This window comes from Podarcis tiliguerta (genome assembly GCF_965153285.1).
Source record: "Podarcis tiliguerta genome assembly, chromosome: 8".
Classification (NCBI taxonomy): domain Eukaryota; kingdom Metazoa; phylum Chordata; class Lepidosauria; order Squamata; family Lacertidae; genus Podarcis; species Podarcis tiliguerta.
In genome coordinates, this window is record NC_139541.1 from 45,827,995 (window position 1) to 45,847,367 (window position 19,373).

Genomic DNA, 19,373 nt, shown 5'->3' on the forward strand with positions numbered 1-19,373 from the left:
TCTCTTTATCCAGAGTTATGGATTTGGGAAGCTATGTATGCAGGCCAGTCTTTGCCAGCCTGGTGCCTTCCAGATGTTTTGGACTGTAATTCCCATCAGACCAGCCACAATTCCACTCCAATTCTACATGTAATTTAACAATCAATTCCTCTTCCCCAGGAACTCTAGAAACTGTAGTTCTGGGAAGGGAAATGGTGGTCTTCTAACAACACTCAGCACCCTTAACACACTTCAGACTACAGTACACAGGATTGTTGGGTGGGGGGACTGTTTACAATGGTACGATAAGGCTTTAAATATATAGTGCAGATTGGGGGAGGCACTGCTCATTCTCTTTTATTTGGACTTTTTTTAAAAAAAAAATGCAGCAATCACCAAAGCAATGCGTGCAGACCACTGCAAAAAACAAACACCTAATAATCTAAGAACTACTACGTCAAGAAAAGAGATAGAAAGTTTCCTTACATACATTTCTTGCGACGTCCACAAAAATGCTGCTTTTGAAACCTTCCGTGGTGGTAACCGTGAGCTTGGACGTGAGACTTGTGGGCAGTGTGATTTCTGTGATGGCCAGGGGGGAAGTGATGGGGATTGGAATCTACTTTGTGCACCTTCTCTTCAGCGGTCCGTTTGTACAATACATGAGGGTGGTGTCCGGCAGGTGGCGTATAGTGGTGTTCCTGTGCTAGGTGTTGAGGTAATGGAGATATAAGGAAGTCATTCTCCCGTGTCCTTATCAAACCTGACTAAAGAGATAAATATAAAGAAAAGATAAGGTTATACTTAGGTTCACTAGGCAAAGAGTTTCTCAAATGCAGCCACAAGGAATCTTAAGAGCAGGTCACCAACCTTCTCCGTTGCCTTGTATGAGATTTGAGCATACTATGGTCACATTCACACCACACATTGAAAGCACTATGATAGATCCTTAAACAATCATGGCTTCCCCCCAAAGGATTCTGGGAACCATGGTTTGTTAAGTGTGCTAAGATGCCTATCCCCCTCCCAGAGCTGCCATTTCCAGAGTTCCCTGTGATGATGGGTTAATTATTAAACCACTCTAAGAATTGGGTGGGAAATAGGGGGTTTCCTAACAACCCTCAACACCCTTAAAAGCCACAGCTCACAAAATTCTTTGGGAGAAAGTGTTACTGTTTTCACAATTAAAAACACACAAACTGATGTGGAAATATGGAGGATCAAATTTAAGACTGCAAATTTGGGAAACTGAGAGAAACCAAAATTGATAGATTCAGCCATGTCTCTTAAGGAATTGCAGGCAGCTAGGCATGTGAACATTTACAAATATCTTTGTAAATATCTGCTAGTCCTATTGACGTCTCACTTCTTACTTAAAATATCGACAGAACTGTGCACAAGTCAGAAAGGTGGCAAAACTTTGTGAATCACAAAGTTGTGCACTCTCTTTCACACACCCCTGAATTAGGAATGAAAATGCAAAAAACAACCCATTCCCTTATTATTGTTCTTAATATAGCCAGCTCTAGTTTAAAGGGCCAACATGGACTTTGAGGTCTGTGCTGCTGCAAACCTTGTTAACCACTTGTCAGCTTCTGTAGTATATGTGTAACAGATTCATCAAAACCAGATGTGCAAATTAGTTTGGTTACTCAAAGACTGTGTACTCAGAAGCAAGGTACCATGTTGTAATGGTGTTCTAATGGTATCTTGTGAGCTGCCCTGACCATTTTACATTTAAAAGCAGTATATAGATTTTTTCCACAAATAAATACTATGAGGTCAAATGCCGTGGTAGAAATACAATAGCATGCAGATATGTGTCCTCTTTTGACCTTTTGGTAACGTAGTAACACTTTTTTGACTATACATATGCGGCCACCCTAAATTCCTCCTGGGTTACTGGGTATATGATGACATCCTAAGAACTCCTTCAGATGGCCTGTTCATTGAGCATTCATTCTGATTTACTTGATGTGGGGATTAGACTATGTCTGATCTTTATTGCACATTTGTCCTGATTTGTTTGCAGGGAGATTATACAACGAGCATACACTCTAATTTGCTTGTGAAGTGTTTATAAGTTTTCCCATTAATCAGTGATCATCCCACATTTTGCAATGTATTACTCTGTGACTTTCCTAACTGCAAAAATGCAGGTTGTTGTTGTTTTTAAGTGGATTTGTTGCACTGTTGTGACTGAGCTCTTTAATCCACTTGCATTGCATAAACCTCAATTTCCAGTATGCACTTGAATCCCTTTCACAAAGTACTGACAGCCTAGAGGTGACCTAAAATGTTTCCGCACAAATAGGATACCCTGGGTTATTATCCTTCTTACTACATGGATTGTATCTCATGTTGTTAGTTGAAAATTAGGATATCTTCACATTAGCAGCTTAAAAGACAGAAAGGTCATCCCCCATCCCCAATCTGCATTTCAAGCCTCATTTGCACAGTGTTCACATCTGAGAAGGGGCAGAGATGTCTTCCTCCAATGCACATTATTGGTTTCCCCACTCCCATGGAACTCCTTTCCATGATGCTGTTATCTGTGTGTGCACAAGGATCTCTGCATGTGCAATGGCTTTCTCAAATGTCCCTACTACTGCCTACTCTGCATCCAGTTTTCTAGTCAGATTGAAACTGGTTTGAGAGAAAAAAATGCATCAAACATTTGTCAAGAAACTGCAGGACTGATATGGATTGTGGCTAATGTGTAACTGTGGCTTCAACATCTAGCAGTGGGAGCACACTGAATGCAGATTAAGTTTTAATATGAGCATATTCTTAGTTTGGAAAAGATTCACAGCGCCACAGATCAGAGAGAAAGAACATGGTCCCAGGCATCTTCAGCTAAAGGAAATGAAGCAGCGGGAGTTTTTGTTGTTGCTGTTTTAACTTGCCCAAAGTCCCAGAGAGCTGCTGCCAGTTTAAAAAAAAACAAAATACTGGCCTAGGTGAACCAGTGCTGTCTAAACTTGGTGGAAGGAAGTTTTATATGTTTATATGAAAATCATGCACTTGTAGTTGGCCAACAGTTTCACAGCTGGCCTGCAGGTTTCCATAAGGTATCCCACTGACCACTGTATAAAACAGGATGCTGGACTGGATAGACCTTCACTGTCACCCAGAAGGGGTTTAAAAAAAAAAAATACTTCACTGAGCCATGATATAATTGCTGCAATCAGCACCTGGTATCCTTGAGCAACTGCAAGGGCTCCAATGGCCCAGTAGTTTCTACTGCTGATGCCTCCCCCACCCTTTCCATGTATCTATTTATTTATTGGTCTGGCACACCAAGAAGTACCATAGTACCTACCTGCCTGCAGACTGTCTCACCAGAGTAGTGCATGCTCTGGTTATCGCCTGCTTGGAGTACCGCAATGCGCTCTACATGGGGCTACCTTTGAAGGTTACCCAGAAACCACAACTAAACCAGAATGTGGCAGCTAGACTGGTGACTGGGAGTGGCCTCCAGAACCATATAACACTGATCCTAAAGGATCTTCATTGGCTCACAGTGCATTTCTGAGCAGACCTTTAAAGCCCTAAAAGGCCTCAGCCCAGTATACCTGAAGGAGCATCTGCTCCCCCATCGTTCAGCCTGGACACTGAGGTCCTCCTCCAAGGGTCTTCTGCTGGTTCCCTCACTGTGAGAAGCAAAGTTACAGGGAACCAGGCAGAGAGTCATCTCAGTAGTGGTGCCCTCCCTGTGGAACCCCCTCCCTTCAGATGCCAAGGAAATAAGCAGCTATCTGACTTCTAGAAGACATCTGATGGCAGCCCTGTATTAGGCAGTTTTAAATGTTTGATGTTTTAGTATGTTCTGATATATGCTGTGAGCCGCCCAGAGTGGCTGGGGAAACCAGCCAGATGGGCAGGGTATAAATAATAAATAACTATTATTATCTTGTCTCTTAGTGGAAGCAGAACATAACCATCATGGCAAATAGCCACTGATATTCCTACCTTCCATAAATTTGTCTAATACCCTTTTAAAGCTATACAAAGTGGTGGCCATCACTACCTCTTCAGGGAGAAAATCTCATCATTTCATGAATGTGCTGTGTAAAGAAGGACATTCTTTCAGTCTGATTCTACCAAACTTCAGCTTCATTGGATGGCCTTAAGTTCTAGCATTATGAGAGTTCTAGTCTCCTGACCTTGTGTCCCCCTGGGGCATACTTGTAAATGTAAAGGGCTGCTCCCTGGATCACTGTCATAGCAGCCCCTATGAAAAGACAATGACAGAGCAGGAGGCCCAGCAGAGGACACTTTGCTCAGGGGCCTCCTCAAACCCCATGCAGCTGTGGCTGCAGTTTATTACACTATGAAAATAAGAAAAGAGACTTCACCAGGAGCTATTTGTTCCTTCCTCTTTTCAAAAGAAATTAACTAAGCCTGCCCAGCCTCATCTAACATCTTCTTTGGAGTAAAACCTTTGCTGTCAATGAAAATACAAAAGAGGTTCATCTTTGGCAAGGGCTTAATTCATTTGCTTGCTTTGCTCAATGTGCTGGTAATCTTCAAACTGGCAAGCCACACTAGGGCATGGAGAAGCAGATCCCTACAGGGGACAGAACTGATATTTTAATCCTTAAGATTTATGTCATCATTTATTAAGAAATGACACCATTCATACGAAGTTCTGGGCAAAAGGGGGGAAGGGAACCTCATAGTCTTCTGGTATTCTGCACCAGAAACAGGGCATCTGCTAACTGATTTTACAGAGAGAGAGAAAGAGAGAGACAGAAAAACATAGTAAATCTGTTCTTTATTTTGCTATTCTAAAGGTTTCCAACATCTGAAATTATTCCTAGAGGATTCATTTCATAAATGATTTGAACCATATGATTTGAATTGTCTGTGTTTCCCTTTCAAGAACCTGCTTGTGATGTGCACTGCATTGCAGACATCTCATTGGTGGGCTGAGAATTCCAATGATGTGTAAGGAACTTATTAGGACTGTCCGCTGATTAAAGAATGCTCAGATGATTGATCACCATCCCTTATTATAAATCTGCATATTACAGAAGGCTGGAAATGGGTGCCTTTTTGAGATACTGAAAAGAATGTAAGAATAATTTAATGAACAATTTTAGCAACATGTTGTTATTCATATTTTGATTTTGGTTTTTTCCCTATTACTGTAACATGCCAAAACTACATCAAAAAACAAACAAACAGGAATGTATCCCTAATTGGAGCCTTGCCAATTTAACTATTCCTCCCTGATTAAATTTGTTCCCCATTGATTAATCAAAGCTTTAGTTGATTAATCAGTTGATTAAGCCAATTAAACCCTGCAGTCCAGTTCAAAGTTGTGAGGGATAAACTTCCCTTTGCACAACATTGTGGGAGAAAATGGGTACGGTTTATGACTTGAAAAAGTCATAAGTTGGCTTGTAAGTTCATTTCATCTTTTCACATTGCCATATTTTAAAATATTTCTTCAGCTGTGAACTGAAGCTATGACTGAGGCCTATGACTTTAACTGAAAACAGTGAAACAGTCAAATTGTTCATATTGTTTGATTGGTTGTCCCCTTCGCAGAGGACAGTTCTCTGTTTGAAGTGCTGTCAGAAGTCTTTCTTCTGTTTGTAGGGCTGTTCAGTCCAAGGTCCATTTATAGACAAAGAACCCTAAGGACAGAGACCAGGGGCCTTAAATTTGGCCATCAACAGCAGACTGAGCAGGTATTCAGATCCTCTGGTCAAAGTCTTCCCCATTAGAGTGAGATGTGTCGTATTTCTGTCTGTACATAAATCTGTTCTAGCCCTGTCTTCCTTCCCTTATTCTAGTATAATATATTAATCTTGCCATAATTCCATAACTAGTAGCGGATGGTGTGATGAGTCATTACTGTTTACCAGGAGGGGAAGGAGAGGGCACTGTGGCACAATCAAACCACTCATAGGAGCCAACGGCGAGGGGCTGAGGTACCTTCATCCCCCCATAAAATATTTGAGGGGGTCAGGCCCATGCAAAATTGATGGGCATTGTCATTCAGATGGTGTGTGTGCACCACATCACGTGATTGATTATGCAGGGTGGGGCTTACTTGCCCCCACCCAATATTTTATTTAGGTTGGCGCCCTTGAAACTAGTACAGTCAATCCGACACTCCCTCTGGTTTATCAGTACTGCACCACCCTCCCTGCACCTTGCCTGTCTCCTCCTCAACAACCAGCAGCAATTCACTTGCCTGGATGTTGGCTAAGTGCCTCCACCACACAGTCTATTCTATTGTAATATATCTGCTCACTGGACAGCTGGACCAATTCATATAACAAACCAGGTAATAATGGTGAGGCTCAGCAACATCACTAGTTCCAATCTCTCATTAGAAGCCACTGTCTTCTTATGTATGGCAATGATGTACCCAAAAAAGGGCCAACTGAGACTAAACATAAGTAGAAATTATATTTGAATCATCAAAATAAATCTGCATAATACCTGAATGTTTAAACAAACTGGAAAAGTTGAGAAAGAGAGAGAGAGAGAGAGAATGTGTGTGTGTTTGTTTGTGTGTGTGTGTGTGTGTGTGTGTGTTGTAACATGGTATCTTACAATATTTTTAAAATAATTTTTAAAAGGTTTAGGAAGTATGCACAGAACAGCAGGCTGCCACTTCAACAACTCGAAAACATGACCTAGTCTTTGCCCCATGCCAACTACAAAAAAAATAGATTGCTGATATACTACCAAGCCATGAGATCTGTGCACCCAGAAGGCCAGAGATAGGTTCAGCCATAGGTTTCATAACACAGTCTAGTGTGATTGTTATTGCTGACGTGCCAGTGCTGATGACAGCAGGGAACAGGTTGGCAGCTGATCACACTGTGCTATCCTTGATTTACATAGTACAACTTGCATTTCCCCTCTTCTTTCTTTTAGATTTTATGCTGGAAAACTTCAAATGTAATTGAACAATAGCTGTATCGCTATTATGTCATGGTGGTTTGCATTGCATCTGGTTAGAGAGAATAAAAATCTGGTGGTGGCCGTGGTTTTGAGCCCAGCCTCCAGACAGAAAACATTAAGCTTTTTAATGATGCATCTGCTAGAAGTGGTTCACACTCTGATATAGATATAGATATCACTTCATTACTCATTACTCATTACTCGATGACTCACAGCTGAACGTGCAAAGTGACGCAGTTGAAAAGGATTGCATCTGACATAATCTGAGCTGATATGGAAGTTTCACCTGTAGCATTTTATATCTCTTGGCGCATTCAAACATGCCAAAGTATCACTTCCACAGACAACACTTGATCACTGCAGCATTGGATGTTAAATGCATGTCATGACCCATACCACTGCAGAGGGGTAACTGCTCAGCCCCCACCCCTTGCTGCTGCTGCTGCTCATTGTTTATTGGTTCTCTCTTCAACATCCATCACTCTCTCTGGTTGGCTGTGTGGACAGAGCCAAGAAGAAGGCGGAAAGTAAATGGTCAGCCATGACCACAGGAAAGAGAATGTTCTGTGCAGAGGCAAAGCAAGGCAGATATCAGCTGCGTGCAGGGTGACCTTATACAGCTTCCAGCAGATACTAAAGCAGAAAAATTTAGCGCATGCAAAGTCAGCCAAATACTACTCAATTATTCCGGACTGCATACCTGATGTTAGTCATATTGAGCAAATGAATGTTATGTTGATGTAATCAAACTATCAGATAATGAGATGTCTGAACCTGAGAACATTTATTGGGATTTGTTCCACTAAAGGAGGCTACAAGTGCCTTTATGATGGAAACTCTTGAACAAATGGGATTATGAATTGAATATCTGTGTGGTCAAGGTTATGATAACATGAAAGGCAAAGAAAATTAAGTATAAAAGAGAATCCTGGACATAAACACACATCTTTTCTTTTCTTTTCTTTTTTTTCTTTATCTTTTTTTTCTTCTTTTTTTTTGCCCTGAAATGCACACTCTTTAAATTTAATAGTCAATAATGCCACTACTCAATAATGCCTAGAAGCAACTGGTTTCTTCAGTTTGGTTCAACAGATTTATATGGTAATTATTTCTCTGCATCGACTTGGCATTAGCAAATTCTAACTAGCCATGTATCAGACTTAGGTATAACCGTTAACCCACTGAGCAAAACAAGATGGAGAGTTGGATCGATGCTTTGAAACCACTGATATATATATGATGCTTTAATAGAGATCTTTGATGACATGTGCCTTAAAAGTTTATCTGGAAATACTTCCCAAATTGAAGCTGAAGCCCTTGCTGATGCAATTTGTAAATTCAAATTTGTGGTATCTCTTTTTACATGGTGCAACATCCTTTTTTGAAGTTAATTTTACAAGCAAGCTACTACAAAATAGGGAAGCTGATTTCAGCTACAAACCAACTGCAAGTGACCAAAAATTACCTTGTGGGCAGCAGGTGTGATAGGACTTTCAACAAGTTTTGATAGATGCCACTGAGACTGCAAAGTAGCTAGAAAAACCATCAAACTTCAAGATAGAACAAGTTAGAAAAAGGTGAAAGAAATGGCAGTTTGAGTATGAAGCCCAAGAAGAGGTACCATAAGATCCAAAACAGAAACTCAAAGTGGGTTTCTACCTTGCCAATGATGATTCTTATTCTCATTAAAAAAAAAAATGTCCAGTAGCACCTTATAGACCATCTAAGTTTGTTCTGGTATAAGCTTTCATGTGCATGCACACTTCTTCAGATACACATTGTAATTCCCACTGCCCTAACAGCCTCCTGAACTCCACCCCACATTGTTCAAGGGGAGTTCCATATTCTCCAGAGTGCCTTTTCAGGGCATTTCAGGGGAGAGGAGGGGAAATGTTTCATTAACTTCCTTTGGTTACAACAACACATTTTATTACACAAGTCACAGAACTAGTAAAAAATCCCTTAAGTTAATTTAGGATCCAAATGATTGATAGATAGTCAGATGAAGTAACAAGTGTTGAACAACTTGTGTTGTAGGATGAGGAGTGGACTTGGGCTAAAAATAAGACTAAAAGATGAGCAGAAACAAAACAAAAATCCTGACAAACTTTAAATGATGAATGCTTTCAAGCTGCCTGGCTTCAGTTTTGCTATGAAAGGGGTGTGTGGATGCATTCAGCATAATGACATAGCTTTCTTGAAGACTCTATATTTTTAAGCTTCAAATGTTAAGCTGGCTTAAACTACATAGCATTTTAGTTCCCCCACAAATTAAAGGATCTTCAGTGATCTTGAACCTTCAAACAACCATTTTGTTCTCTGGCTAGAAGACCGCTCAGTTCAAGTTAGTGCCACAAGAATGAACGCTATTTCTGAATGCTCAGCAATGGTTAAAAACAAGGTAGGAAAACTAGTCTCCCTTCTAATTATTCAGATATGAACAGAGAAAGAGAGAGACGAGGTTCCACTGAATGGTGCCTTTGTGCTTTGGCAGTTGAGTGGATCTTTTAAAAACATCTCCGAAACATCCGTTTCCAACGTTGTGTAGCAATGATGCAGTATTTAAATCCATTTCCTGGGCTGGGTTTTTAAGAAATCATGCATTGTTCCATACTATAAAGTACAGAATTTAAGTACAAAGTAAAATACTCTACATTCAATCTTAGACTGTTTCCCTCTGTACTTAAATTATTTGGCTTTCTCTGTAAAATGAAATGCTGAAATATAAAATAAAGTGATGCCTTGCTTCCTATTCCCCTGCTCCCTACATCAATGAATGTCTGATGGAATTACACTTTATATGTAATCCTGTGGTTTCTTCTTTCATAATCTTTAACATTTTCCCCCCACACATACAGTCAACAGATTCAAAGCGTAGAATTCAAAGTGAAGGCAAAAAAGGACATGGCTATTCTTAACATCATGCTTGGGGGAGGGGCAGACTTTGGTCATTTGGCTCCATAAGAGGGGGCAAAATTTGGTGTGCACACACACGCCAGTTACCTGCTTAATATAGGCATTATCATCATCATAATTTTGCACCCCCTCAGCTCAGTGTCCTGGGTGGAGGAACAGCTCACACCACCCTTAATTTGGCACTACTGGAGAAGGGCCATTGCTCAGTGATAGAGCAACTGCTTTACATGCAGAAGGTCTCAAGTTCAGTCTGGGTATCTTCAAGCAGTGCTGGAATTGTCCCCTGTCTGAAACCCATGTAGGTAGTCATCACTGCTTCATGTTCACTCTACTTCAGCAAGGTTTGTTCTTTGATGTGCTTGATTATTTTATCTTTAACAAAACTTTCCGAGGACAGATGTTGAGCTAACTGGCCTGAAATGTCCAGCATCCCTTTCCTAAATCTGGTGTTATATTGGCTGCTTTCCTGCCCTCAGGTATGCAAACTGTTCTTAGGGACAAGTTACACAGAAGAGAAGTAATTTCATCTTTCAGTTATTTGAGAAATCTCATGCAGATACTCCTAAGCCCTTGCTGGTATTCTCTCTGCACAATTGTTTTGTGGTTAGTTGACTTATTTCGTTGAGAGCTTGGGCTTTCTTTAGGTCAAGGAAAGGGCAGAATGCTTTACACGGGTCCCGCCAAAAATGGGGTCTAGAATGCACCCCCTGCACAAAACAAGGGTTGCCTGTAGAATGAGGGGATGAATGAGGTAGGAGCACTCAGCCCTGGTGCTCAGTTCATGAAATATGGTTTAACCATAAAGCATGGTTTATGAAGCAGGGAGTAATTGTTGAAACGGGACCTGTTTATGATAGTTTCATATCTCCTGCCTCACCATAGTATGCTGTATGCTGTTCTGTAGTATTCTGTTGTGTAGACAGTTTGTGGAAAAACACACTGTTTATTCAAACATAATCATTTTGAGTAATCATCATCAGAGGCCCTGGGAAACATAGCAAGACTAATTTCCTGTATGCTTTGGTGAGGGACACATAGGGAATAGTGTTGCTTTATTTTCCCAGTGTTCCCAGTAAGGTTTATTTGAAACTCATTGGGCTGAATAAATAGTGTGACTTTTGTACACCATAGGAGCTCCCCTATCTTTCATTTGCCTTCATCATATACCATATAGATCTGGAAACAGGTACCCTACAGATGTTACTGGACGCCAGCTCCCATCATCCCTGAGCATTGGTAATGTTGGGTGGGGTGATGAGAGTTGTCATCCAAAAACATCTGGAGGGCTTCAGGTTCCCAAACCCTGTTGTGCATCACACTACAGGGTCTTCTGGGAAGTGTACTCTCTTTAGCCAATGCTATGACCTGTGGGGAAACATTTGTACTTCCTGTCTAGTGTGCTTGCTCGTGTTGCTCATGTGGGACCAGTGAAGACTCAAGGCAAAGTCAGTGGCCAGGAATGAGGTAAGGCTTCAAATTAAATCTGCATGTAGGAAAGTATAGGCCTCACCAGGTATGAGAGCTTCCATTCATCAAGGAAAAAACACTCGATTCTCATCAGTCTCTCTTCGTGAACTGCAGCAATTTGTTCCATATCTCATAGTATTTCCATTAGTCACTCAACTTTCAAGCAATTTTGGGGGTGCCATGGGAGGATGCAGAAATGTTTACCACAAGCACAAAGCCATCATCAGGCAGTGCAATTCAACATATGCAAAGCACTTCCTGCTCACGACTGTGAAGGTGGTGGAAGCATCTTCCATCCCTTTATCTTTGGCAATCATTGCTTCCTTTTTTGTAATTCCTTGTATCCAAACTCCATCCTAAATCCGCATTTGCTGACTACAAGCCAAAAGATATGCCTTGTTAAATGCAGTGCAAAACCACACTCTAATGGATGCCAGATGGATTTTTATTTGCATGTACCTTCAAAGTGTCTAAGCCTGCCTGTAGCAAGGGAGAGCAGAGATATAAACTGCCCTATTCTTAGACCCACCTCTTTGCAATGTGCATCAGCTTTAACCCCAATTTTAGAGCTGGGGTTAGGGACACTCCAAGGAAAGTAGCAAGCAGGACTTTGCTTGCCAGCTACACATACACTTTGCATACTTTGGGGTGGGGAACTGTAGCCCAACAGCCCAAGCCAGCATGGCCAATGGCTCAATGTGATGGTAGCTGCATTTAAGCAACATCTAGAGTTCACAGGTTCCCTGCCTCTAGAGCATTATGTAAATGCTACAAAAATGATTAAATCCACCCTTAAATATCCCCTTTTGTCTCTTTTCCATGGTCCTTCATATAAAGATCTGCTGTCTTCCAGATGGTGTTGAAATCCCATCAATGCCAACCAGCATGGCCAAGGGTCAGGGATGATGGGAGCTGTATTGGGAAGGGCTGTGGCGCAGTGATAGAGCATCTGTTTTGCATGCAGAAGGTTCCAATTTCAATCCATGGCATCTCCAGGAAGGACTGATAAAGGAGCTGTGTGAAGCTCTGGAAAACCACTGCCAGTCAATGTAAACAATATTGAACTAGAAGGACCAATGGTCTGACTAATTATAAGGTACCTTCCTATGTTCCTAGACCAGTAATATCTGGTGAGGCACAGATTCCTCACCCCTGCTCTATTACATTTCAGATCAAAAGTATATGTTACCCTTTTAAAATAGCATTTCCAAACAGTTCTGCTCCGCAGTGAGAAACAGGCCTAAGATAGGTTTGACAATTATGTCAAGGGGAACTGTTTAAGCAAGGCTGCTGTGAGCACAGGATAAAAATCTAGATATTTTATTAGTAATGACAGTTCCAAAATGCATTGCAAAGCAAACAGGAAGCCATGGGATTATGCTCTGAATTCCCTAATGCTTCACTTGTTTTGTTGTGAAAGGAAGACAGTGCAGTATTTCTCATATGTTTGAACTGTTTCTCATGCACCAACAAGAACCAATGATGAAATGTTGAAAATATAGGTGAGTGATACAGAAAGAGTTGTCATAAAGAGAACAGAAACAAATGCATCCCTGTAGATAATAGAGCAACAAATCATTTATTTTCTGCGAAATAAATGTAAGGTTTAGTTCAAATACCAGGAAGCCACTCTCTAAAACTTTAATCTTAAGTGAAACCAGGTGGGGAGAAATTGGGCTCAAACTGGTCAGTATCAGCTAGGGATGGGAGAATGTGGCATTTCAGTTTCTTTCACGTTCTAATTTTTTTTACTCTTCAGTTGTCCACACTTCCACATCAGTTTGCATTAAAAAAAAGTCCTCATTAAAATTCATCAACAATTTAGTGTGAATTTCTCTTAATATAAAAGTTTTTGTATGCAATTTTGCCTTATATACACATTTTTGCAAAGTGATTTATTGGAATATAATTCATTTTGCATGCTTTCACAAATATGTACAAATTAAAACACAAAAAGACACTGAACATTAAAATAGTGCTAGCCAGATGTTCTCATGATGTTCTTGCCTCGCCACATATCCCATGGCTAGCACTTAATCTCTGCTGCTAAAATGAATGTACCAGCAGTTCCTGTGAGATCTTCTCCCCCTCCATGGAACTTCCTGCCCCACTTCTAGTGTTGAGATATCCTGATTAACAGCTCACGAAAGAAATCTATCAAAATGATCTGCCACAATCATTCTCCATTCATCCACTATCTGGTCTCCATTTGCTCACATGCCAACTGAGCCTAAAGCTGAACCACTAAGCATAGGAAATAGGGAACCTTCTTCAGTCCAAGTCCCGCATTTATTTCACTGCAATGCACTGAGAACAAGATGCCTGCAGTAGGTGAGGCCAGAGGCAAAACTGGGCAGAAGAACAAATGTAAATTTTAACTTTTTACAGTGGGCTAGCTTCTACACACATTCACACACCCCTATGCTATCGAACTCGTAACTCTAACCCTCACCCTTCTCTACCCTCCATGCAGATAAGCAAGAGGCATTCTTAAAGTACAAAGACACATTGCAGACAGGCAAAACGCTTGGATGCGAAGCAGGACTGTGGATAGTTCTGAAGGCCTAGAGAGTCATGTTTGGCCCTAGGCCTCATCCTGACTAGACACCTTAAGTACTGAATGGGAACCACCACCACCTCAATCCACTCAAATCTTTTGCATAAAAGTCCACAGACCCAACACACCAAATATGGTAAAACATAAGATACCACATCCTTCTGTGGAACAGACCTTTGTAGAGGGGCAAGTGAAATGTTTTGAACAGATGCATTTATTGTCTAAAAGAAGCTTCAGGGAGAGATAGATATGTTTTAGCAATTCAGTTTTCCACCTGAACCAAATTGGACAGCCACTGAAGGCTGAGTGCCTAATTGTGATCTGAAATCTATCATTTTTGTTTTGTTTCTCTTTCTTCCAGTCTTTAATTCAGTTCCTCTAAACATATTTTTGCATGCATTTTTCACTAATAAAAATATTTTTTAAATGTTATACATTCAATATATGGCAAACTTTCCCCGAATTTATACATCTGTTGGGTTAGAGGACTGCAACACAAAATTCAGAGAAGTGTGAATTTTGAAGGCTAGCTGTGTTTCAGTTCTCCTATTGGTTTGAGAAGTGAGAATTAGGTAGTTTCTCATTTAAATGCAAACAAAATTGAATCTGTCCATGTTCCCTAGTCCAAACCAAAGCTTGTGGCCAGTGCACACCTTTCCTCTGCCCTATTGCTGTTGAGATATGCAGAGAAATGCATGAAGGTCTAAAGCTGATCATGATTTTCCTACATGTATTCACGTTGCTCCTCAGCCTACTCTCCCTTATTTATTCCATTTACAATCCCAAAAGGTAACTTTTGTATTGAACACAATGGGAATGTTCATAGGATCACTGTGATCATTTTTTCCCTGAATGATACTAGTTTACTTGGCTTGTCCTTGGGAATCAGCAGGGAAAGGACAGTAAATGTCATCCTTTTTGCTTTCCAGAAATTGCCCATATACAATAAAGAAACATTCTTGGCCCATCTGAATCCCATTCTGATATTAAAGGGTGATAAAGTAGTAAATTTTATTCCTGTTTGGCTACAGTTCAGGCTGTATTAAATCTGAATTCCAGAACAGCAAGTATTTCTGCTAAAGATCAACAGGTTTAAAGATCCCATCTCTTCGCTCTTTCCCTCAAGATGTTCTGCAACAATAAGAAACCTAGATAACAACTGTAACCTTAGATATATAGTAAACCAGATAAACATCCCCAAACTTCCAGATTTAATAGCAAACAGATCCCAGAGTGCAAAGCATGCCTGTTAAACTACAACTGAATCATCATTATGCTGTCTGTTAAAAATGACACATTCTTCAGCCAAAACCCCAGTGTCATAAAACTGGCTTTATAGCACTCAACTAAACTATAGTTGTGCATACAAACACAGGATTTGTGGAACAAATGTGACTAGAAATCTATGCAAGTGCACACAGTGACACAAGTTTACAAACCTCCCCAACACATTGAATATTATGAAGGACCTATGAAAGGAAGAGCCATTTTATAGTGGTTTGGTACACAGAAGATCCCATCTTCAATTTCTGGTATCTCCAGTTACAAGGCTCAGGAAGTACGTAGCTGATGGGAAACACTTCCACCTGATATCCTGGGAAACCACTGCTGCTCAGAGTAGGCAAGACTAGGAAAGATGAACAAATAGTTTGCTCTGGAATTATACAGTGGGAAACTTTAGGTCTCCAAGCCTCTCTATTCAGCCCTCAATACTTTCCCCAGGCCACATCCGTCAAGCCCTTCTCAAGTGCTTTTGCCTGGCTGGAATGTGTTCACTAGCAATCTTTAATTTCTAGGAAGAGAGATCCCTGGAAACATCATCCTGTCCTCTGAAAGCCCATTCCCCAATTCCAGGTGGGTGGGAATCTTCTACAGTCACTCTGTGGTATCGGAGGAGGAGGAGTTTGGATTTTATATCCTGCTTTATCACTACCCTAAGGAGTCTCAAAGGGGCTCACAATCTCCTTTCCCTTCTTCCCCCACAACAAACACTCTGTGAGGTGAGTGGGGCTGAGAGACTTCAGAGAAGTGTGCCTGGCCCAAGGTCACCCAGCAGCTGCAGGTGGAGGAGTAGGGAATCGAACCCGGTTCACCAGATTACGAATCTACCGCTCTTAACCACTACACCACACTGGCTGTACACCACATCGGCACATTCTGTACATGCTCTAAGACACTGCCAGCTATATGCCTCACGTTTTTGGTGCAGAAAGGAAATGTGGAGGCAGATCCTTAAAGAGCCTTAGTATCATTCCAGCACAACTTGTTTGGGGATTACAACCCAAGATTATTTTTTAGCACAGCAACATTATGCACTTCCCTACCCCATACAAAGCAGTTACATGCTATGCCTTTGCAGTTTGCTTGGGATGGCTGTATATGCCCTAAACCATGCGGGAGCATCTATTTGCTTATTTTCATACATGAAGATGATCATTCACATGCTGCCCTACAGAAATTCCAAGATGAGAGGAATGGGTGACATGAGAGAAGCTACATGAAGCTATACTCCTTCCCTCCTTCCCCACTTTGTTTTCTTTTCAGATGTTTATAAACAAGTCTGGGGGTGGGTAGACAGAGGAGGGGGGGAGAGATTTCTGAACATTTTCTTACCATATGGCAGACATGTATTAGATTAATTTTTGTTTCAAGCTTGCGAGTACCATTTCTTGATGCAAACCTTTGCCAAGTGGAGGGTTTCCAACTTTTACTACCTAGAACAGCATGTTCTCAAACGATGGTCCTTGGGACCACCAGCAAATCAGTGACACGAGAAGAGGCTTAATGGTGGGTTTAATAATACTTTCTGCATTAGCACAATGCTTTAGAAGTGAGGAACCTACGTACTCCAGATGTTGCTGGAATACAAATCCCATCACCCCGACCATTGGCTATGCTGGCTGGGGCTGATGGGAGCCTAACAACATCTGGAGGGTCGTAGGTTTCCTGTCCTTGCTGGAGAGTGTTCAAAGCACCCCACATTCATTATCTCAATCATCACTATAACAGTTCTGTTCAGAAGATCTGTAATGTATATTATCCTCTTATTACAAGTGGGAGACTGTGGGACAGTAGCTAGCTTTAGGCTACTTAGCGACTTCTCAACTGAGTCAAGATTCTTTTTCTTTTGTTGGTGGGCTTCCTCTTCACACACATATCTCTATATCCACCCTGAGCAAGCTATTCCAAGTACACAATATGAATGAATAAGCCTTTTGTTAACAGCAGCCAAATTTCACCTGGCTTCAGAGTGGAAATGCCCCCAGGGACAGTCTATGAAGGGGTGGCTTGACAAAGTGTGGTGTTTGCTTATAATTGACAGAGTATCTATACAAATTAGGACAACTTTCTACCCTAATTGCAAATAGAATATCTCCAGGGGAAATAATATTCATTTCTGGTATATGTTGACTCTTAAAAGAGGTGTGTAAAAAGGGAACAAAAAAAATCAATCAATCAGATAGATAGTTGCATAATATCTTGTGTATTATATTATCAATGAATTTGTTCTCGGGGGACTTGGAAAAAAGAATATGTAACTCCAGGAGCAGTCTAGGACATTTTGCTGCATGCAGCAAAGAAATAGTACCCATCCCTTTTGAGGAGGTGGGGGGAGAAGTTGATTTTATTTGCATTTTAATGAAAAACTACCTACTTTTCACTTCTCAAACCAATATTGAAACCAAACCACAATTATCCGTCCAAGTTCAGCTTCTCTGAATTTTGCACTGTAGTTCTCCAAAGAAGCAATGTGGACAAAAATGCATCTGCTAAGGGAAAATGTGCATAGAAGTATGTGCATTTGTCAAAATAACATTAAAAAATGCATTACATATGGGGAAATTGCTTGCAAAGAAGATTTATTTTAATCACTGCTTGCAAAAATGTATACAGGAGAATTTTGCGCTAAAATGCTGAAACATTTTCATGAGGCTGTTTAATTAATTTTTTTTTAAAATGCCGATTTCTGCAAAAAATGTGGAGGACCAAATTTAGGATTGGGAAAATGAGAAACCGAGAAACCAAAAATGAAAGATTCATCTATCCATACCCCACATTCTGTATACAGAAGCCATCTGGACTAGGCAATTGAATATTGTTTCAACATGGTGATGGGCAGGCAGCAGAACTAGTTTGCAGGTGGAGTCAGGTAGGTCACATGGCAAACCCAGCTCTGTACTACAATTGTGGGGAATGCCCAGAGATGGCTGGCTGGGGAAGTGGTTGCTACTGGGTAAGGCAGAGCCTCTACACTAGCTGCGAGTCACTGTCACTGACTGGGAGGGAACAGGAGAAAGGGGAAGCAGGTGGAAGTCAGCATGGTTCAAAACACACTGCTGGAGCTAATATGGCAGTCTTGCCAGTGTATTTGCCCCACGCTGACCTCTCTGCTGGCTTGCCACTCCTCCTCTCCCTTCTGGAAAGCATCAGTGCCCTCCAGGAGGCTAGTGCAGCAACTCCACTCCACCCTGTGGGTTGGGTGTTTGGACCTTAACTTGTCCTACACCCCAATTAGGCCTTGTTTTGATGCAGGACATGTGACCAGTGCTGCTTTAACATTAGCTTGTTCTTAACTCATGGGAAAATTCACAACAGCAGTTCCCATTCAACAACCTTTGGGTGTGTGAATGATTAAAAATGACTGTGATCAGGTCCACATGCTCAAATTTATTGTCTCATGTGATAGTGATAAATCACCCATGCAAATCACATATCAAGTTCATGAAATGGGTGTTGAGCACAATAGAAAATAAAGTGTTGAACAAATGGAGGCAAAGTATTGAAGATGCTCCTTTCTGGAGCACCATTGGAACAAGCGTTCTCCCTTAGTGCCTTGCCTGAGAGTCCAGCAGTGAAGCGGCCTGGATCTCAGTCATTTATTTCTTTGTTCTTTTGCAGTTACTACTACGCTCTGGCAGCAGAGTCAATGCACTCTCGTCTCACAGGGAAGTAAATCTGGCAGCTGTAATCTCCAGATGCCAGACTTGGGAGTACATTATGTGCAACAGCTGGTTCTCTGGGTATGACTGTTGAACTTCCAGCCTACTTTCTCTGCTTAGTGAGAGCTCTCAGTCAGATGCAGCCAAAGAATTTCTTTCATCTTTCTAAGGCTGCAGTCCTAAAATGGGTGGTAGCAAGGAGAATCGAACCACACCAATGAACACCCTACTAACGTCATGTTCGTTGGGTGGAAGGGTATTCTCATGCTCCTCCATTTTTTCCATCTATGATGGTGGTGGTGTGGTGGTGATGATGATAACCATTTTCCTCCTAACTGAAATGATGATACAAACTATTCCAGCTTTAGGGCTAACATAATTACTTCCCTGATTTGGGGGCATATCAGGGGAATGTGGAGGCATTAGATCCAACACTCCCCACCCCCCTGCTCTGGCTCTAGCATGCCTTCAGTACACCCCCACCATGCTGCCTTCTCAGCCCTACTGACATCATATGTGGAAGAGTTGTAACTTAGTATCAGAGAATCTGCTTTGCAGGTCCAATTCCTGGTATCTCCAGGTACAGC

The 19,373-nt window shown here is 41.3% G+C and overlaps 1 protein-coding gene across 3 annotated transcripts in view; it reads right to left on the reverse strand.

The window, feature by feature from the left end:
- ADAMTS18 (ADAM metallopeptidase with thrombospondin type 1 motif 18) overlaps nt 1-19,373 on the reverse strand; it is a 94,788-nt gene that overhangs the window by 57,565 nt on the left and 17,850 nt on the right. For all 3 annotated transcript variants that reach the window (XM_083454537.1, XM_083454536.1, XM_083454535.1), the window contains exon 4: nt 470-746. In XM_083454537.1, coding sequence (XP_083310663.1) covers nt 470-746 — 277 coding nt within the window. The remainder of the gene's footprint in view (nt 1-469; nt 747-19,373) is intronic.